General features: G+C 46.2%; 1 protein-coding gene across 2 annotated transcripts in view; it reads left to right on the top strand.

Moving 5' to 3' along the window:
- Positions 1-22973, top strand: part of COG7 (component of oligomeric golgi complex 7) — a 1349184-nt gene that overhangs the window by 163939 nt on the left and 1162272 nt on the right. For both annotated transcript variants that reach the window (XM_069647398.1, XM_069647397.1), the window contains exon 3: positions 22552-22700. In XM_069647398.1, the coding sequence (XP_069503499.1) occupies positions 22552-22700 (149 nt within the window). The remainder of the gene's footprint in view (positions 1-22551; positions 22701-22973) is intronic.

Genomic DNA, 22973 nt, shown 5'->3' with positions numbered 1-22973 from the left:
CAGACATCCCAGAGCCTCACAGGTACAGTAGTGGAGCCAAATCACATCACACAGTCATCATACAAACCTCTAGATGATTTAGTAGCCCTATAAAATGACACAATTACAGGGAAACGCATATCCATGTTTGCCGAACCACATGTCACAAAGGCCCCTAGTCTTGATCATGCATTAGTGACAAAGGATCCGAGCGGTGTGTACCCTTTGCCGGGTATAATTATTCCACCAAGTGCAGCACAGAACACTCCCTCTTTACTTCAAGACATACGACAGGAAATCAAATCCTCACTAGAAGCTTACGTGATTCAACTTCAACCCAGGTCTCCTAAATCTGACCTGGACATAACATTGCAGGGAGCCAACAATCTTAGTAAACAACTACCTACTGTACTCGAGGCCCAGAACCATATACTCGTAAGTAGGGCCTTACCATCGTTCTCGCAAAATCAACCGCAAGAGGTTCTACCACCAGGGCCCATAATGACCAGCCAGCACTTGTTACAGGTGATGGAATTAGCATCCCCTAATCAAACAGGCCTTAAAGGGTCGTCTCAGCCATCTATGCAAATTTTGCAAGACAAAATTAAATGTGCACTTGAAGCATACATATCCCAGAACCAGGGACCAAGAGTCAGAGTTTATGCCCCTGGGACAGCACAAAGCATCCCTCCAGCTCTGGGATCCCTCTTGAATGGTCCCTCTGTTATAAACCAGCTTGACAGGGTGAACCACATTATTCAAGACCATAGCTCTTACTACAAAGGACAAATAGAAGAAAGCGTAAGGGCCCCCATAAAAAGATTCGAGCCACAGCAGTTTGGGCATGGATCAACAGAGCAGGATTATAAGCAGAAGAGTGCTCATAAGCTACTTATAAAATGCAGAGAGCAGCCGTATAGCTCATATGATTTAAACAGAATGAGCATACTCAATATTTGTGCCGAAATTCCTAATTTGACAAAAATCTCAACAAGTGATATTGACTCGGTAGAATTTCTGGATCAAAATGTGCCCGCCTCGAGTTTGGAGCTCCTAGAAAAAGGGAGAAAAGGTTAGAACAAGAGCAATACCTTTGATCCTTACCTGAATTCCTGATCTATCGCGCCTTCGAGCTGGAAGAAAGAAGTTATTTTTTGCGCGTCGCCTCGCCTGCTGCAGCGCCGCGCTGAACTCACCAGCCTTCGCAGCATCTTCACATTTCACCGCATCCTCCTGCATGTTACCACCGCACTCCGGCACCTAAGGAGAAGACAAGAACAGCAAGCTGAGTCAAGGGAATACACAGATGAATACCCCCCATAGACTTACCTGATTTTACCACCGGGGGTAATATTCTTCTTCACGGGTCGGCGGAGCTTCCACTGCATCCTAGCCGAACCCCGGCCCCTAAGGGGAAACAAAAGGACAGCAAGGTGAAACAAGGGACTAACAAGGGGAACCCTCCTCACCACAAAAGACTTACCTGATTTTACCGCCGGAGGCATTATTCCCCGAGACTTCATACTTTCAGCACCCGAATAAGGGAGAAAGCAACAGGTTACATATGGACATTATTTTATCGAACTGTGTTGGATGATGCAAATCCTTACCAGAACATTATCGGTTGCCACGAGGAACTCTTCAGTTGGGTCAAGCTGCAACCTGCAAGGAATCGGACAAGAGTGAAAGTCAGGCATTTGAACTCTTACGAACTACATACTTACGGCGTCTTGCCGGGAATATCGGAGTCAATATTGTCCTGGAACTCACCAATTCCTTCGAGCCAGTGAAGCAACTGGTTATCTACGTGCCCCTGCGCTCAATGCAGGATGGAGAGCTCATCTTTTCAAATCATCAGGTGAGACTATAAGAGGAACATCCAAGGTGATCAGTGGGGAGAACAGCGGGGTGGGGGGGATTTACGCTCAACTCCACAGGTGGTTAATTCCCTTTCTCCACTTGCAGAAGAATATTCCTACGGGCCAAGCAAACGAAGCTAGGTGGGTCAGTCCAGTCCGTCATCTCGGCCCTACACGTCACATTGGTGGAGACCGCAGCAGTCCAGTCCAGATCGGCGCCTCTGTGGGAGCTAGGTGAGCATAACTGTTTTCTCCCCTGGGCTGATCCAGGGAAGGGTAGCTATCCCTTCTCTGGTAATACCCCGGGTTGGGAAGATTTGGGTACCCCTCCACACTTGGCCTCCCCTCTCCTGGATTAGGTTGTCTGGGCTCAGGGAATTGGAGAAAGAAGAATGTAGGATTTTGGGGTTGAAAGTTTTGTGGATACCTGGGGAAGATGTTCTGTTCAGGATTTGGGGAATTTCTGCCCTCCTGGGGGAAGTTGGGAGGGAAGTTCCCTGGGTTAGGTGCTTGGTTGGATCCCCCCCCCTTGTCCATGCTCGGCTCCATGCCCGGATCACGGCCTCAAGTCTTTAAGGTACACACAGGTGTTGTTGCTTTGTCCGTCACAAGTTGAAATCACTGCACCACCTGATAGGCTCCACTATGGCCGAATACTCGGAGAGTATTTGGCCGAGTGTTCGGCCATAGTGGAGCCTATCAGGTGGAGCAGTGATTTCAACTTGTGACGGACAAAGCAACAACACCTGTGTGTACCTTAAAGACTTGAGGCCGTGATCCGGGCATGGAGCCGAGCATGGACAGGCATGGACAGGCCAGTTATCAGTCACCGTTTGAAGGATGTGCTGACAGACTTCCGTACTTGCTACTTTGGCAATCGAGATATCCTAGCAATCTGTGGCATTCGGCTACCCATTGCTTTTTGACTGGATTTCTTTTCTGTGTCTCGGCTCTTGTATCAGCAAGAGACTGTGCTATGACTTAATGGTTATGAATATGAAAAATGAAGTCTATCCCCTGAAGATGGTTCTTTGAACCGAAACGCGTCGGCCTCATTTGTTATATCTAAATATGAGACTTCATTTGTAAATTGTTGAATGGTTGAACCTATGCATTTAGAGCTTTGTAAACTGTAAACTGCTATACAGATTTGCAATTGTGCTGCTCTATACAAGCTTTTTTCTATCTACGCCGTTTGTTCTTACTTGTGTTATATGGAACACCCACAAGTGCTCTCTCCATATGTAAATAGAGTACACTGATCGTACTACTTTTTGTTTATTCATGTACGATTTATTGGATTAAGAGGATTAAAATCCAAAAGTTAACTCTAATGTCTTGGTTCTGATTGTTCCATTCATTTTACACCTGTGTTTACAATTTATCCTTATTAACACCGTTAAATTGTGTAATGACATTTTCTTTTGGAAACTAGAGAAACTTAGGCGGTGCTTGTACACCGTAGAATTTACACCCTGTTGGCGCCAAATGTTTAAATTAATTTTGATTTAAAATAGAGGGTACTTATTGTCCCTGTTGAGTGCATCTGGGCTTGCTGGGTAGCAATACACAGCTTTGGATTTGATTGCAGAAGGAGTACCAAGAAGGTTTGGACTCCCTACAGCTGAGCCAGAAAAAGCTGGAGCAACAACTGGACTTCAACAGGGCACGCGCAGAGCAGGTAGTCACCCTGCAAAGCCACCTAGATAGAGTGAAGGCAGAGAGCAATAAATTGATCTTGAAAGACCTGGATACCCAGGCGGAGTTTGAGGAAAAGCACCAGAAAGATGGTGCCCTTCAAAGGCAGAGGGACGACCTGGCGGCACAAAGACAGGCTCTTACTCAGGAAAGGGACACCTTAGGCCAGGAAGTCTGTCACTTAAAAGGGAAACTGGAAGAAAATCACCTGGCTTTCCAGGGACTGGGTGACCTCCAAAAAGAGCATCAAAACTTGTTAGAGCACACCAGGGGGTGGAAGATGCTCTGGCAAGAAAGGAGCAGGCCAGTAGGGACGGGACTCAGGAGGTAACCCTCCTGCAGCAAAGACTGGCCCAGTACTCCAAGACAAACCAGGAAGCACAGAGAGAAAAGGAGGCCCTCTGTCAGCACAATGATAGGCTCCAGCGACAGGTAGCCATGCAAGAGAGACTGATCGAGACTAGTAAGGCCTTTATTGAGGAACAGAAAGCTCAGGTTCTTGCATGGCAACAGGGAGCAGGGGCTGATTGAGATGAGGTTTGCTGGGAAAGGGAAACACCTGAGCATAACCTCAGGAGCCCTAGAACCAGAGGCCATCATCCCTCCCAGTCCCTGGACTCTGCCACCCCATGTCCCCTGGCGCACATGAGCCCAGGGCCACGGGGATGGCAGATTACTATCCAGTTAGAAGTATGGGGCTCATAGATCAGCACCTCCCAGGTATGGATGGGCGGGCATCTGGGTATGGGCATCCAAATACTGTGAAGTTTAGTGGGGAACTCCGAGAGAGTAGGCCCAATAAGGGCATCCTAAAGACCTCTGCCCAGTTAGGACAGTGGGGGGGTACCCATCAAATCCTGGGAGCAAGGAGGAATCAGAAGACTCCTCCGAGTGCCCCAGGACACAGGAGACTAGGTCCCCACATTCTGCCAGCCATTCCCAGGCTCTCAGAATCCAGGAGAACCTAGAGGACCACACGGGCACCTCTGGGAGCAGTGCCTCCGAGTCAGATGATGAACGGACCAGGGTTACCCGAACCAAGAAGGCCAATAAGGCAAAAAGGGCCTTGCTTAAGGACCCCTTAAAACAGATCAAGGCAATAAGGAGCGTCATCACTCCTTATCATAGGAACGCTAAGTATTCTGTTTGGGAACAGAGCTCTTTGAGCAAATGATGGAGACTTTCCATTTGAAAGACAGCAGTAGCTGCATCCAGTATGTGAAATGGACATTCTCCCCAGAATACTCCAGTTTCTTTGCGGGGCTGGTGGACCAAAATCATTCAAGATGGTCCACATATAGGGTGGCCATCTTGAAGCATTTTTCTGTTCACAGAAATCCCCAAGAGGCTCGCAGGGCAGCCTGCAACTTGCAATGTGGGGAGGATCAGGCCCCACAAGAATTTGTGCAGGAGTTAAAGCGTGCCTTTGCACAGACTACCTGAAGCTGCACAAGGACAGCAAAGAATTTGTTAATACTTTTTTCCATGCTCTACCAAAATACATCATGACCCAGCTAGTGAGAGATTTTCATGAGAAAAGATCACTAGACTGGGTCATTGAACAGGCCACCCGGATCTATGAGGTACAAAAGCCCATAGACAACAAGAATACTCAGAAAAGCCCCAAGATAACCAACCACCCTGCTGCTACTAAGGTGGCAGAGGTAAAGGTTGCTCCCATTTTGGATTTGGAGATTGGGGGGGGGGGCAAAAACTTGCCTGCACCAAATAATTCCAAGCCCAGAAGGCCCTCGGGCCAGTCACAGACAGGGAGCCAAGGAGGTAGTCCGACAAATGGGGTCCCTCACTCCCCTGACTATGTAAGTCCCCGCTACAAGGGGAACTGACCCATCCTGGGTTATGTTTGGTTTTCTCTGTCCCAAGTGGCCTTGTGACGACAGCCCGATTGCACCAGAAGTCGTCGTATAACATTTGCACACTATTTCTTGTTGATACATTCTTATTCACAATCCTTCCACTCTCAAACCTTTATTTAACTTGTCTGTGCACCCCTATACTTCTCTCTTTTACTCCTTCTGCAATGCCAGAATTCTGGTTTCCAGGTCTGCCTTTTCCTGCTGCAGGATACCCATGTCCTCTTTTATTTTAATAATATACTGCCTACTTTTCGTTTTATGACTCCTGGCTCCTCTGCAGCCTCTGCTCAGCAGAGTCCACATCAGATTGCGCCTTTTCTAATGCCATCAGTTGCCTACTTGCCAGATCTTGGCCTTCAGCATATTGATCCTGTATGGCTCCAATAGACAAATATAGATATGCTGCTATCTTGGCAATCTTATTTTGCTAATCCTTGGCCTTGGGGGCCATATATAGTTCACTCAGGGCTACATGTAAGGGACCCTGATCTCTCCAGATATCTAACCCAGTTGCAGTGATCTGTTGTGTCATTGCCTGCAACCACACATTCTGTTCCTGCTCAGTACACTCACCTCTCACAAATAACTTATGTAAAAGGTGCTCTCTAGTTATCTTGATTTCTACCAATGTCGCCATTTTGGAAATATTGATTTCCTTCCTGACTTACAGAAGCTTTTTATTTTATGTTTGCAAAACAGACCGTTTCCTCAGAGCGTTCCCTTTTGAAGGGTGCTTTTACAGTGTAACACAGCGTGTTAGCCTAACAGGATTTATGTATCCTATTAGTTAGCACACTGTATTAAGCTGCACAAGTGGTAGATCTAATCCAGAATTCCCAGCCACGAGCCCCCAATGTGTAAGTGATTTCAATCCGGCACTCCAACTAAGTCAATGCCTAGTATGGGATGCCCAATGGAAACCCTTATTTATATATTTTTATGTCTAAATTTCTTTTAATTCTGGATAATGTACCCTTATATAATGCCCCTCTCTTTGAAGTCCCCCGGTCTCACTGAACCAAGAAATAGGTTTGTTTTACAAATTAAAAGAATTATTTGACGAATTAAACAATATATATATCACACTTTTATAAATATGGATAATATCTGAATATCACACTTATGAATATGAACAATGATCAGCAATGGGTAATATTACAATATCAACAATCTCTTTAATTGATTAGGAGTAGAAATGGGACGAATACTGTAGCAGAGAATACTTTGTATGGTTCAAGGAAATGCAATAATAGGAAAGAATGCAACACAGAAATAAACTTGATATGAATTTTAACCAAAGACAATGTGATCACTCTTTCCCCCTGTTGTTACTCACTCCCCCCCACTATGCAATATGAAGATATGGAATGAGAGCACACAGGTATTAGGAATAACAATCAACAACTGCAGTTCAGTCCCGACTCTCCCCCCCCCCCCCCTAACGCCCCCCAGCAAGTTTAGAGAGAACAGGAATGCTTTAAAAACAGGTCAAAATGCTTTTGAATGTGATTTGCAATGAATGGGAAAAATGCTAAAAATGATTTTAATTCACTACATGGATTCAGAACTAGTGAGAGTTGCTTTGGATTGGTTCAGATCAACACTAGCAATGATTTATGAATGATTATCACATTGAAAACAAAATTCAGAAGTTGAAAACAAGAAACGGCTATTTTGACATGTGGTGAAATGGAGCCAAATTGCGAATTCACAGCAATTTTTCTGCGTGCGGGAAACGCGATTACAGCAAAACTTTAGGGAATTGGAATGTTGTTTTGGGTTCGTTGGACAGCTGAGAATCTTGGCTTCAAAATGACATTTCGTTTCTAGGACGTATGATTCAAAAGTTAGAGGTTTTAATAAATGTAGATTTTTCAGAAACAAAGTCAAGATTTCAAAATGAAAGGTGCGCTGTTGAAGATTTAGAACAAAGATTTCTTAGCACTAAAGTGTCTATGGAGCCACAAACTACACGACAGCCCAGCCACCTATCAAGTGGCGCCTCCGGATGGTTTCTGTCTGAACAAGACGTTTGCCTTTCTCCAGAAAATATATATTAGCGCCAAGATGATTATCACTACAATTATCAAGGATTATGTGGAGGAGAGAGGAATTTAGAATACACAAAAGAGATTCAATAATGCAGGTATGAATAGGCAGGAATATTTGGATAGGATTACTTTAAACTAAGATATGACTATGGACAGTTCTATACTAAATACTCACTCCTACGGCTTTGGAATGGAATGGGCCCGTCAAAGATCTGGTCAAAAGTTTGGACTTCACTCACCACCGGACAGGATTCAGGCACCTAGACTCTGCTCTCAGCAAGGCACTGTGGTCTGCGCAGCCTCTTAGACAAGATCTGATGGGTTCTCAGTTACAGCTCTACTCTGCGGGTCTGGATCTTGGTTGTAGAACAAGGTTCTTAGCTAGAACAGCAAAACAGCTCAGCCAGGCTGTTGGATTTTGTGGTATGTCCCTTGGAAGTTTAGGGGTTACAATCAGATTGCAAAAGATTCTGTGGCCTGCTGAAAAAGGGTTCAGCTTCTTGGGTTAGGCCTCTCTGCTTCAAAGTTCTAGAGTTTGGTCTCTGGATCTATGTCTGGAGCCTGGATCTTCCTTCAGGGTGCTTCGCCAAGAAATCAGTTGGGGAGTGGAAAGTGTGTGTCTTGTCTGTCCTCAGCAGTCCCTATTTATCCATTTCCAAAGTGGGTGGGGAGGCTGATTATCTATGCCCAACCCTCTAAGGATCTGATAGGTCAGAGAATTTCCCCTCTCCGAATTAGAGACGGGAGCAGTGTGTCATATGTTTCAGAGTGACACCGTGTTTATGGCCCAAAGGAAATCCCTCCCCTTTTCTTTTTCTTAGGAAATCTATTTTCCCCAAAAAACATATTTCCAAGATGTACAACTTGTTAATAATACATAATTACATGACAGATTGCTTAAGGTACATTGCTGTCCAACTCTCATCTTCCTGTGAGCTTTAGTTCATAAATGACAACTTTTTCGCACTTTTGGTGGGTTTCTCAATGTTAGTTCTGCACCAAATTTTATACATGCATGCACATCCCATCTGAGCACATTTCTGTAATTTTTCATGTTCCTAACATGAAAAACAATGGCTACAATATGAATAATTTCCGGGGTTCAGTCTCTGAAACATCACACAGATTCCAGCTTAGTCTTAAACTGTGAGCAAATTGTTCATTTTAACAATCTCTAAGTTTCATATTTTTGTCAGTTCAGTACACTTTGTTATAAGCATTTTTCTCAAACATACATTTACTTCCAATTCAATCCATATCTTCAGTCTGGCCCGCCCCCAGAGCTGGGCTAAGTCAGAGGGTCACATGGCTTGCCTTCCTGCCAGAGCAGTTGTTTGTCAGTTACACCCGAATTAGCATTTTCTATTCATCCCAAGGAACCCATTGTTTCTTTCTCCGGGCAGTAGAGAAAATCTCCTCCCTTCCTGATTAACATGCAAATGCGATATCCTCCTTTTGGTGGGAATGAACAAGGTGTGAGTTTCTCAGGGGAAGAAGGCCTTGTGGAAGTTTTAACTGAATCAGGTTACCTTCTGGTCAATTGTAACATAGTTCCTTGTGAAAAAATACATTTATAAATTTAAAATGAGCAAACCCATCTTTACTTCCAGTCCTTTTTCAACATTGAAATCAATGCCTGGCACTCTTATATGCCATTTTGATGCAAATCTCTTCTTTGGCATAGTTTGAGTTCAATGTTCAACTTTTTCACATGATAGGTTTTAAATCACTGGCTTCTGACAGAGGTGAGTAATGGTACTACACCCATTTTTGACAGCTTTCTTTGCATCAAGTATCTTTAAAAGTGGATTTTGTTCTGATAACATATGATTCCTGCTGACGTATTTATGTGGATTCTTGCAGCAGAATAATGTGGAACACCCAACAAGGAGGTTGGATCTTTTAGGTGGTTTGTGAGCCATGATTTTTGTACATTTTTGACAATCAAGAAAACGGATTTCCAAACGGCTCTGTTTCTTTTTGGCAATCAGCATTGCTTTTTCAAGTATTTCAGGCTACTTTGTGGGTAGCCCAATGGTGGGTTTTGGCAGTGGTCTCCTGTGTTACCACTGACATAGGCAAAAGTGGATGGCGGCCTATTTCTCAGATTTTTACTGCGCAATTTTGGGTGATTTTAGCGAGCAGCATGCTTTCCAGTGGTCATTTCTGATGTTTCAGCTGCCAGCAATGCACAGTAATGTTGCAGGGCCTGGACTAGTGTGTTGAGACACCCCACAAGGCGAAACAGCGCTGCGCATCGCGCATTACTCACCGGACAGCATCGCGCACACCGCCCTTTCGCCTACCGGCCCATGCTCATCTTCAAACTGCATGACAACTCCAAAATACTTTTCCATACCTAAAAGGAGAGAAGCAAGACATTATTTTTCGAACAAAGAGGAACATAAGAACTGCATATAAAGACTGTAAAGCAGCAAACCTACGGAGTCGCAGCAGGCCTGGATTCCCACAGGGGGGGGGCTTGCACCAATGAAGTAACTTGGTCGCTGCTCGCCCCCACATCTACGCGCCCCTGCCACGAGGAGCAGGAAGGAGAATCCACCTTCTAAAATATTAAGGTGAGGAGAGGGCCCAAGGGGGAGGAAGGAGTTGAGGCCAAGGGAGGTGGGAAAACATAAAGACAATCTGGTATTGAATCCAGCTCTACTAAATTGCAAACCCATCTTTAACCAGAGGCCTTACCAAGGGACCGGGAGAGGGTTCGAGAGTGCAAATCATCCATCCAGGGCTGGGTGGCATCCCCGTGGATACCAGGTGAGCGTAACGGCTTCTGACGTTTCTCTCACTAACCCCAGGTCCTCCTCCTGTTCCCCTTCACCCTTGCCTTCCGATGTCTCCAACTCATGAATCTGTCCCCTATGTTTTTCAGCCTTTAAGGTCCTTACTCTCTTTTTGGCTGCGCCCTCCCGAATAATGAGGCCCCTCCATGTCGCCTTGACGGCATCCCATGTCCTGCCTAGATCCACCTCCCTCTGTCGTTAAAGCAAAATAATTCCTCAATCGCCTCCTGCATTTCTCTCGCCAAGACCGCGTCTTTCAACAGAGGGTCGTTGCACCGCCATAACAATTCTCGGGGCCTCTGACCCGTCATTGCTATACCCATGTCCACCATATCATGGTCAGATCAACTGACGGGGGAGAGGTTGCTTGTGATGACCCTACTGATATATCGCTGGTGCATGAACCAGTAATCGATCCTTGTATGGGATCCATGGACAGGAGAGTAAAAAGTATAACCCCCTCCGCGGGGATGACATTCCCTCCATACGTCTACCAGCCTCTGGTCAAACATATATGCTGTGAATCCCCCCTCCACTTGTCCTGCTCCAACACCCACAGGGGACTGCCCCCCACTATAGTCCATCGCCCGATCTGCCCACATGTTGAAGTCTTCCCCCAGTAGCAATAGGCCCACCGCTCGGCTAACTATCTCTCTCATGGCTTCCCGTAGGAATTGCCTTTGCCCCGTGTTGGGGCAGTACACATAGGCAACGGTTACTTGCACACCCTCTAGGGACCTCAAGATCATTAAAGCCCTCCCTTCGGCCCTCATCCAAGCCAACGGGTTAATAATCCACGTTCTCCGATTAAGGACAATGCCCACCCCCCCTTGGAAGGCCCGGAGACCCAGAAGGCCTGACCAATATGAGCCCCTGGGATTCGTCTCTCCTCCCCCTGAAGCAGCCGTGTCTCTTGCACCAATACAACGTCGAGATCCTGATTCCAAATTTCTCTGCCCAACCGTGAACGCTTGGTGGGTGAATTCAAACCTTTAACATTCAGTGTTCCCAACCTGAGAACCTCGGCTCAGCCCCACCTTTAACATGCACCATCTGGGCACTCAGACTTGCGACACAATCACCTTACCCGTTGCAAAGGTATAACTTTCATCGGTATAATCACTCTAACCCCCTTCCAATAAACCCCAAACCCCCTCTGCCCCCGCCCACCCCCCTCCTCCCCTGATCAGAGTATGAACACCCTTCCAAGATGCCCACCATATGATGGGCCACCAGAGGCAATTGCTTGCCTTGCCCACCGTCTGTTATCTCGCCCACCCCCCACACCTTCATATCCTGCACATGACTTTGCATTCCAGCCCGCCACTGCTGGGCTGACCCCATTCCTTCATGAAGTGTCATCGGGTTTCCTCTGCAGAGAGGTGTTGAGCTTTTAAAATTTTCTGCCCCCTGCATCTTCTTCATCATGTTCTGCGGACCCTCCGGCCCACCCTGCTCAACCGACGCAACCACCACCCCCTCCAGGCTTTTGTTTACATTTTCTCCCTTGAGGACCTGGAGAACCTGGTGTGCCTCCTGGCTGCTGATCACCCGGTAGTCCGCCTCCCCCTTCTCAAATGACAGGGCAAATAGGACCAGCGGTATCTAATGCCCCTTTCAGTCAACCACTGTGTGAGAGGGCGTCAGTCTCTTCAGCGGGACAAAGTAAGACCCGAAATTACCTGGAAGACCTGAATTGTATCTCCCTCGTACAGGAAATTCCCAACTTTTCCTTTTCCAGAACCTCAATTTTCTCTCTGTATTTTAGGAAGCGGACCGCTATTAAACTAGGCCCTTTACCTCCTCCACCGCCGCCTCTGTGTGCCCTTTCCAGCTGTACCTCCTTCCCACCTTCCAGGGCTAAGAGCTGGTTGATCAGACCTTGCACCTTCTTTCCCACCTCTGCCACCGACTCTCCCTTCTGTTCTCAGACACCAAGGATGTGTAGGTTGTTCTGACGCTCCCCGTTTTCCAAGTCATCCAACTTCAGTAGGGTTTCCTCCTCCCTCACCTCCAAGTCCATCAGGCTTCCCTCATATTTCATGTATAGGAGGTCCACCTGCAAATGGGTTTTCTCCATCCCTTCCATTTTATCTTCAAGCTTGTCCACGAGGCCCTTGAGATCGCAAATTGAGGCCTGAATGTCAGTCCGTATAGCCTTGATTTCTTCAAATATATCCTTTAGGTTGTCTCTGGTCAAGGCTGGCACCGGCAGACCTCCTCCCTCTGCCATCTTATTCTGGATGGGGTGGCTTTCCCCCTGGCCACTGCCTGAGCCTCTCCGGAAGCGCTGAAGCACCGAGACCCCATACCGTGCGGCACTTCTATGCCCGGGAGGCCCTTTGGTCTTCTCCAGTGCGACCGTGGAGGGTGGACCCCAGAGCTCGGTGCGTCAAAGGGCCTCTGCAGACCCCCTGCAGCTACACTTCTAATTCAGAACAGGCACTCATCTTCCCGGGGCCCCTCTCTTCCTCCAGGCCCAAGCCTCACAGCTCGGTTGCAAACTGGGCGTCTGTGGGAGGGTCTGCACCCCGGTGCATTTCCCCTCCTCCTGTGGAGTGGCTCCTGTCCAAGTCCCTCTCCCCGCCATCTCCGAGTCGCCTCCTGCACTCCAACGTGGCCGCGTCACCTCTGGTCCGCACTTCGTAGTCTGGCTGGGCCCTGGTGTCTCAGGGCCCCTTCACAAGCCCAATGAGGGTGTCTCACCCCTGTCTGGCCAAGCCAATGTTGGGCCAGGTCTGGGGCCAGGTCCGACCCCCCCCCCCCCAACCCTCCTCTGCTGGTCCCAGTTTGCTGTAACAGGCAAATTCACCACTCTGGGCCTGGGTCTTTTTATAATGCACCTCTACAGTCCATTGTCTCTGCCCAGGCATCTGCCAACATGGGTTTCAGCCCTCAGGCCTCACGGGGTCCAAACAGTCATTCAACCATGGGCGGGGGACCGCCACACCTCCAGGTCCCCTGTGTGCCTTGTGGAGCTTCAGCGGAGTCCCAGCTTCCTGTATGGACGAGGCCGCTCCGGCTCTTCCTCTGCCCTCCCTCCCGACCGCCGAATCACCGGGTGGGCTGTGTCTCCTAAGGTTGCCCCCCTTCCACACAACAGGGGGCGACCAGGGCTGTGTTCTGGCATCGGCATCAGGCAGCGGGGGACTTCTCAGGCACTCTCTGCAGCCTCCAAGCTGTTAACCCGTACTTGCGGCAGGGTGGTCCGAGGAAGCACAAAACAACGCCACGCCAACGGACAGGTCCAGGCGGGTCAACGACTCACGCCCTCCAACAGCAGCTGCACTTCTCTCACGGGTTGGGAGGGCTCCAGCGCCCACCCCGACACACCTGAGGAGCCCGACTTGCACCTCACAGTTTGCGCTGAGGCCGCCTCGGTGTTGTCCTTGTCACACAAATCCACCACCGATTTGTGCGTGGGGGGGGGGGGAACAGCAAGCTCCACTGCAACTGTGGGTGGCGGAGCTGCATCCCAGTCCGTGCCCCCTGGTGGTCTCCACATGTCCTTTTTACCTTCTTATGTGTGAGGTCAGAAAAATCCTTATATGAACTTCCAGTGCCCAGGAAAGAATATGCTTATGGAGGGCTACTGGAGACCTATATGTGTGTTTGCTGCCAGGAAGTTGGCTGGGACTGTCTGGTCCCAATCCACAAACTTGTGCCAGTGTGTCTGAGTGATATGCATGAGTTTTTCCGCAAGTGGTCCTTATTGGACCACTGCTGGGGTGTGTGTGTGTGGGCCAGATCTGTCTTTTGCTAGTGGGAGTTTCAGCTCTTACCTGGCTTTTAGGATAAGAAGAGGACCCTTACACCCATTCTAGAGAGAATCTGGAAGAAACTGATGGAGCCAAGACTCCTGCCCAGCCACAAAACACGCAAGGACACCAGAGACCTGTCGGAAAGAGACCTGAGCACCTACTTCTGCTGCTGTCCTGGAAGAGCCCTGTTTTGGAGGTTATCTTTAGCAGTCCTGTGAAGAAGCTGCGACCCTTGGAGTGGAAGGAACATCCATTCTCGACGTCAGCTGTCAACCAAAAAAAGTGGCCCACCTCTCGACTCAAAGTGGCCCACCCCTTGCCTCACGACTCTTGACCTCTGATGACATTACCGGAAGTGATGTCATTTGACCCCACCCAAAGTGACATCCCGGGAAGCGATGAAACACAACCTTTCACCCCTTGACAAAATAGAAAGTGGCATCAAATAGCATTGTTTCCCAGTACACTAAATTACTGTGAATCCAAGCAGACGTCCAAGGCCAAATGATAATGTTATTGTATAGCACATACGCTTAAGCTCTTTTTTATAGAACAAATATGCATACAATATCACCCAACCTCTGTTGGTACTCATTTATCGACCTAAGAAGAATGAAAGCCTTTTTGGAAAAAATAAAAATAAATGGGGGAAAAAAATATATTTTATTATATTTTCTTCCAAACCGGCCCCCACTCCCCAGGGACGATTTCGGCCCGGCCACGGGCCAAAAGGCCGAGGGGTCAATCCGACCCTGCAGCTGTGAGTCCTATGAAGAAGAGCCTTCGGAAGTGCCGCTGTACTGCCCAGTTGCTGACTAGTTCTGAGTTTGGGCTACCATGCTGCAGACGTCACTGTTCCAAGTTTGAGGTCTGGAACTCTGGACCCGATATAGGAGGCAAAGTCTGACCGTGGCAAGTGAATTCCTTTGCATCGCTGTGCTTCGGTACCCATCGTCCGAAACTGCTTACCTGCGTCCAGTCCTGTCCTATCCTATCCTGTCCTGGGATGGGCCCTGCATCGAGTTCTTTTGCATTTCTCAACTGGAAGACCTTGAACCAGCATTAGTCGCCGGCCAGTTGAGTGCTCGAACCTGCAGCTGCTGGGGATAAAGGGCTGAGGCTAACGGCGGGAAAAGCGACCTCAGTCCCTCTTCAGTATTACTTTGGCTTTACCATTGCTTGTTCAGGCAAGCGTTGCGAAAGTTGAAGACTCGTTTTTTAGTTAGATTAACCTGCCCCCCAACACTTGGAACTGTTCATTGGAACCCAGAGACCCTACCTTCATTTTTTCCAGCTTCACAAAACTGTATGGAACTTTGCTGCACTTTTGGGCACAAGGCCCCATACATCTTAGGGATGGACTGCTGAAGTTAAGCTTGTATCTCTGTGGAGCAATAGTGCTAATAGTAATCTGTACCTTCCTGTGAAGGGGTTTGATATGTATTTTGCCCTACTTCAGTGATTGTGTATATGTATCTATTATTAGTGTTGCGTGATATTATTACCTGTTAGTAATAATTTTTCAGTGTGTTATTTGCCCATAAGTTAAAAAGTATTTGTATACCTGCTTGTCTAAATGTGTTCCTTGACTGTTTTCACTGTGTATGCTCTTTGTGGACCCCTTACAAGCTCGCCACCTCTTGAGACTTAACCTATACCACTCGCCTTGCTACCTTGAACGGATTTGGCTACAGCTCCCAGAGTTGTCCCTGTCACAATACTAGGTTGACCTGCTATACATCTGTCCACCAGGCCAGAGTATAGAAAATTAGTCCTAACAACGACAAAGTGAAGAGATTTGGAATACTATCTGTAGGAAGTACACTACCCAACATATTGTGTCGCATGATTTCTGGTCCCCCTGCAAGTTGTATAAACCCTCACTCTCTGAAAATGGATCATGCTAGGCTTGCAGAAGTCAAAGAGCAACACTGGCACATATGTTTTGGGGCTACACCCGTGTTAAGTCTTTTGCATGGATGTTTTTGAGCATATTGCCTTGGTGTGGTGGCACGGGTGGTGTGGTTGGATGCCCCCTTGCAGCTTTTGATTGTAATTCATAATTTTATCCTGGAGCAGATCACCTTGACAGCACACATCTTGTGTTGGACATATACTGCCCTTACCTTTGCTAATACACTTGTTTTGACAGTGTGAAAGACTGGTAGGTGCCCAAAAGTTTAAGGCTGGATATGGATATGACTCAACTGTCTAGATATGCAAAAAAAAACATGCAGGTCAGAAAGGACAAATTGTGGGAGCATGCACCTATTGGGATAATTTTAAAGGTTTGTATGTGTGCAATGTACCCTACAATGCGTGTGTTCTGTGCAGGTTGAGCTGTAGGGTGATTTATTTATGTTGTTAATGATGGCCCTGATCTACCTGCGCACTATTGTTTTGGTATCTGGCATTCTGTTTTTTTTTCCTTCATTCTTTTTTGCTTGTCACACCCTCTCTTGTGACGTCTTGTTTTGTAATTTGCCCTGCAGTATTGACCTCTGTTTGTTTAGTATTGCTATGCCTTTGGCTGGCTTCTATAGGACCTGGATTCTACGTTCTTTTGTTAAGAAATTAAGTTTAGATATGTCTTCAAAGGATGACCTGTCTCTCTTTATATTGCTCTTAACCATGTCTTGTAAAGTTGTTTTGTTTCAGCTAATATGTCTTAAAAAAAAGAGAATAGACTGGAGTAGGAGGCTTGCTGAGAACCTGCCTCTAGAGGCTGACAAGGGCCAGGTTTTGAAGGGAAGCACAGTAGGAGAAGCCATCTGGCGACTCTGGTCCAGAGTGTGGTTGGAGCTGCAGGTTAAAGAATCTCACAAACACTTGTGAACACATGTGCAGGCAAATCCAATTTGCAAGTACCGTGGTTGGATGGGGATCCGTAGACAAAAGAATCTTTAGGGTAATTTGGGTCAGACGTAGGTCTTGCCCTGTAAAGCAGCTTAGAAAACTATGGGGCGGGTGGAAGCCATTGATGCTGGTCTTGCCCAGATAGCAGAGCCAAGGCCATCTTATTGTTCAGTAAGCAATGCAAGGCAAAGACATGGATTCATACAAAAACCTCAGCGTAACCCTGCATTAAGACACCAACAGAGACAAGTGTACTGCTGTAATAAAAGCCATTCTGATACTGTAAGTGATGTGACGAATCTAGGAAATTCGTCCCTTCTCCCCAAGGGTGAGCCAACCCCTTTAGGACTGTGAGGTGAGCATGCTACTTGTAAAACCCCTTAGGGGACAGGGCAAGTGGATTCCAGTGGGGTGATCCCACCCCCCCCTTTGAGAACCAAGAATCCCCAAGCAGGGTTTTTACTCAAGCTCCCTTTATAACAACATTCCAAGTATTAATTGGCTATATGGAATTGAGTAAGGCAGTAATGTACTGGGCTGTTTAAAAATGGGTGGTGTGGTTGTTATGTTATAATACTTGTATAGCGCCAAAGCATTAAGGCATCCAGGCGCTAACTTACAAACAGGAAAATGAGACTGTTGGGCAGATGCTTTACATGAACAGTATCGTTTTTAAGGACTTTCTGAAAGCCAAGTGGTTCTTTTCTTCTCTAGGTACTTGGGACAATTCGTTCCATGCATATGCCACCAAGACTGGAAACAAACCTCCATTTCCACGCACTCTTGACCCGATTCACTTTCAAGAGATGGGCGGTGGTGGATCGAAAGTCTCTCATAGGCTTGTACGTGGAGACCCTTTCCTTAAGATAGCTGGGTGCAGATGCGTAGATGCACTTGTGACATAGCCAATAGCTTGAACGAAATCCTAGCTGATATAGGCAGCCAATGCAATTCTTTCCTGACAGGGGTGGTAGATTAATTTCGTTTCATGCCGTAAACAATACGGACGGCCGCATTCTGGATTTTTTGCAATTTAAAGATGGCTTCTTTGTTGGCACCGCCCAATAGTGCGTTGCAATAATCCACGCGTGGAAAAATAACGACCCAGACCAACTTGGCTCGATTGTTTTTTTAAATTAAAGGAGCAACCTGTCTTAGCCCTCTCAAGTAGTATTGGGTACTTTTTACAATAGCATCTACTTCGGCCCGTGCATTCAAAGTAGCTTCCAAATACGTGCCTAAGGTTTTTACCTTACTAACTATCGCTATCTGGCTACCCTCAACCGGGAAACTGGAAAAGACCAGAGCTAAGTTCTCCCTTGACTTCTTTGACCCGTATATCATTAGTTCCGTCTTGCCGGCATTAAGGAGCAACCGATTTGTGGTCATCCAATTTTCTATAACTTGATAGACCTCTCTAAGCTTGTCCTGATCTTCCTGGTAGTTTCCGGACAGCTCCAGGGACAACTGAAAGTCGTCCGCATAATTCGTGAAAAAAAATCTGAGTCTTTCCAGTACACCCTCGATCTTCTGTCTTCTAGAAAAGACTTGACCCAGTTTATCGCCTCATCAGCAAGCCCACCCGTGTCTCACAGACGTTTCAGTATGATCCCATGGTCTAGCAGATCAAAAGCTGCTGACAGATCAGTAATATCAGCAACCCTGATCTACTTTTCTCCACTATAGTCAACATATGGATCTGGAGATCAACCAGGACACTCTCTGTGCCGTGAAACCAACGGAAGCCCGATTGCCTTTCATGCAGCCAACCAGAGTTTTCCATGTAGAGTTGCAAGTGGGTTGTGGCCACCTTATCAATCAATTTTAAGAAGAACAAGGTATTCATAATAGTTCGGAAGTTTGCTGCATCTTTGGGGTCCAGATCTGTTTTCTTCAATAGTGGTGTCACTGCCACAGCTTTGATAGCTTGCGGGACAGTGCAATGACTAAACAACGCATTAACAAATCTACATAGGAAAGGTGCAAAGATGTCCTGGTGACCCAGAATTATCTTAGAGGGGATAAGATCCCCCGGGCAGGTTGTAGGATTCATCGCTTTCATGATATTAATGGTTTCTGCGACTGATAGCTCAGGGAAATGAAAACCTGTGGAGGGTGTCTCCTGATTAAGGTCTTTTTCCCTTAGTAATGAATAGTCAGTCACATTGCTATTGCCTACACTCCCTATAATGAGGGATAATAGGGGAGTCTATGTCCGATTTCCAACTTTCCAACTCCTTCCTAATTTTATTTTGGGCACATTGCAATTTGTCAGAGAAAGCCTTCTGAGTTCTCGTGCAGTCATCGTGAGTAGGGGTAATGGTGTGGTTTAGTACACTGGGTTTCTCCCAAGACCTAAAAATACGAAAGAGTTCCTTAGTTTTGTATCCTAACATTTCTATCTGGTCATTATTATAGGTCTGTTTGGTTTTTGTAATTTTATCTTTGTATTCTTTTTCCAGGACCTTCCAAGCCACTTTATTTTTTGTGTTTTTATCTTTAAGCCATAGACGCTCTGCGTGTCTCTTGCTGGTTTTTAATTTGGCCAGCTCTGGCGTAAACCATTTTTGGTGGCAAGTGGCTTTCCTGGTTGTTCTGGGTTTCATGGTTGCAACTTTATCCAACAGAATTTTCGTGTCCCTGTTATATAGTGTGTCTGGGTGATCTGAAGCATTGGTTTTCATCATGAGGGCATCCAAACACTCAGTTTGTCCGTGGTGATGGCCTGATATTTCCTCTTTGTAGCTTTGCACAGTGGTTCATGTTGTGGCTTGGGTGGAAGGGGAAGTTGTATTTGACCTGAGATGACCGAATGGTGTGGTCATAATCCCGGTTAATGCAATGTTGCAGCTGGCCATCCAATCGAGGATGTTCCCTTTTGATATGAGTCAGGTCATTATTATACACAAAGATATTACTATTAATAAGCAATTTCTCCAATGCCCTGGCTTTTTTATCTTTGACATTACCTTTCCAAAAATGCAGGTCTGGTAATATTAAAGCAGAGTTAGTCTTCTGCATCGAATTGAGGACATTAATAAGATCTTCAATAAAATTATCAGGATCTCCTGGCGGCTTATAGATGACTACCAAGTTTACACTACAATTATGGTTGGGGATACTCTTAGTATGTAGGATATCACATGCCTCACATTCAGTTGTCATCTCATACATTTTCAAATCTTCCTTACAAATAATAGCAACACCACCACCTGGACCGTCTATTCGGTGTTTTCCAAAGAACATATAGCCTGGCGGGGTTAGTTGCTCAATAGTGGGCCCATTTGCCTGCGATAACCAGGTCTCTGTAACACACATGATGTCAATGTTGTGCTCCAGGATATAATCCTGAACATCCAATGTGTGCTTTACCAGGGATCTGGTGTTCAAAAGTGCTAAATTCAGTAACGGTGCAACCGGGGGCAGTAAAGGGGGTTTAGTTTGCAGTAAGGGTTGGTAGGCCGCAATATTGTGTTTACATTCTTACAACCCAGCTTGCATAATATCATGTGATGTATTCATACTTCCACAGTCAGTCTTTAAATTATCCCCCTTTACATCAAGGGTCCTTATCTTAAATTCACAGATTTCAGCGGCTATGTCTAGTGGGGAAATAGTGCCCCCCGTGGGTAGTGAGTTTATGGTAGATGGAAATGTTTCTTCCGTTTCTGAGTTGTTAGGGTGACTGCCCTTGCATGGAATGCAGAACCAATGGATCATCCCATTTTGTTCCAGGGAGGAATATGAGGGTCACAGAAGACCGACACCAGGAGGAAGAACAAGCCAGAGAGCGAGAGACGCAAGCCTGCGTAGGAGGGAGAAACTCCATTCCAGGAGCTGTCTGGAGGCAGTGCCGCACGGATGGCGTGGTGGTCGGCGAAGCAAAACAGCTTGGGTAATGCCAGCAATGCAGGGAGTCCAAAGAGCCATTAGCGGCTGAGGAAACGGTAGACAAAACTGGCCCAGAGGCAGTTTTCCAGCATCGTCCATACCCAATGCCCAATTCCTGTTAAGAACTGACAGGATGACCAACACCAGAATCTGAGATACCCCAGGAATGGGTGAGCACTCCAACGAGCCAAGCAGGGCTAAGAAGGGAACGTGCCCAAGCAGCGGCAGAACACCAGATACCCTGAGCTGGGGTGAAAGACATCGCCATGCACGACGAGACATGCAAGCTCAAGCAGATAGTCTGCTATCTCCAATGGGAAGAACAAATACAGAGACATTGGACAGATCTGAACAGGGACTGCTTATCCAGGCCGATTGCCTAAAGATAGGGATAAGAACATTTGGGTTGGGGCCTGGACCAAGCGCAACAAGGAAGAGAGAAAGACTAAAAGAGACTTGTAACTGCATAACCAGGACCATATCCTGGGAGAGAATCACAAGACAATTTGGGTGGGGATTAGAAACCAGCCACCATTTGCCCACTTAGAGGAGGGCTTGTTTCTACTCTTAAGTGTGATACTTTTCTGTATTTGTGGCAGGGACAGGGTTGTGATAGAGGACGGATTTTGTAGTATATGACATCTTGACAAGCACAGTTTGGGTATTTTCTTTTGTAGAATGGGAACCTCGCCACTTTAGAGGCAGGGATAGGAAACGCCTTATTGTCCTTTAATAAAACGTACATGTCACAAACATTCCCTTATCCGTCTCCTGTGTCTGACTTGCCACAGTGACTTGAAGAACATTGTCCTGGCCGCACATGTTCTGGGAGTTTGGAATTCAGGTCAGGAAATTGAACATAGGTACTATGGACATTACATCCTTGAGAATAGGGTTACACTATATTTCTTTATATCCCATCCTGCCATGGGTGTGCCACCCCCTGACTGTTTAGCTTGTGAACCTCCGTCTTGAGTTAACTCCTGCCCTGTAGACATTACACCACAACCCTACCATCCTCAAAAAAGATAAAGGTGTTGAATCATATTCCTATTTTATCTTCTGTGGTATCCAACTGTGACCACTGCCCATAGCAAACTGAGAACATTGTCAAACACAGAAACATTATATGTTGGAGTTATGTGGTCTAATGTCCAGTAGCAAACTAAGAAAGTTGTGGAGTAAAAAAGTGTTTGATAATGGGAAACCTGAATCTAAAGCCTCATAGAGAAGTAAGAATGTTGACATTTTATGAAATGATATGCTGGGGAATCGAGTTTAAGGTGCTAAAGTGAGCTGAGAAATCTTGTAAGCAAATAGTGTCTTTTGAGACACTGGCTCATAATGCTCACCAGGCATTTCAAAAACGGCCATTTCCCTCCTAGCTGAACTCTAAACTACTTAAAGAATCGGTATGTAGCCTAACTAAAATGCTCTCATGAGTTGAGAGGAAAGCCAAATTAAATGCATGACTTTCATAAGGTTAAATCGTAACAAATGGAGGAAAACAATGAACTGTAAAACTGATCTGCAAACCTTTTTTCTTTTTTTATAAATAAAATGATTAACTACAGGTAGTCATTTATTTATTCGTCATTAAACCTGTTACATTGCTTTGATGTTGGATTAATGGATCGAATGATGACAACATTATTTTCCTTTTCACACTTTGCTTTTGTCATATCTGTTTCACATGTTAAGACGATCCTAATGGTCTCTGCTTAACACATGAACTGTCTTAATTCTGGCAGTGATGTTCTTTCTTCCCCCCTCCATAGAGACCAGTCATCAGGCCCTACAGAGCATGCCTCGAGTTCTACGAGATGTGGAGGCATTGAAGCAAGAGGCTTCCTTCCTGAAGGAGCAGATGATCCTCGTGAAAGAAGATATCAAAAAGTTTGAGCAAGACACAGCTCAGTCTATGCAGGTACGAAATGTCTGCGTGCCAGGAAACATTTCACATGGTATTAACCGTAATCTTATCCTCCTTACTGGGCACTTTAAAACATTAATTCTTTTTGATGACGTGTGTGCAGACCTGTTCTCTGGAAGCTTACAGTTAGGGATATTTGAAGACAGCAGCTAGTGTAATTGCGTAATGTTATGTGATGAACCCTTATAAGCATTGTACAATCCATGTACATTTGCTGGAATATTTGTTTGTTTTTTTTTATTCACTTACAATGCGCACCAAACCCAA

The sequence above is a fragment of the Ambystoma mexicanum genome, chromosome 2q (assembly GCF_040938575.1).
Source record: "Ambystoma mexicanum isolate Mex_15411 chromosome 2q, UKY_AmexF1_1, whole genome shotgun sequence".
Lineage (NCBI taxonomy): Eukaryota > Metazoa > Chordata > Amphibia > Caudata > Ambystomatidae > Ambystoma > Ambystoma mexicanum.
This window is presented reverse-complemented; position numbering and strand designations above follow the sequence as displayed.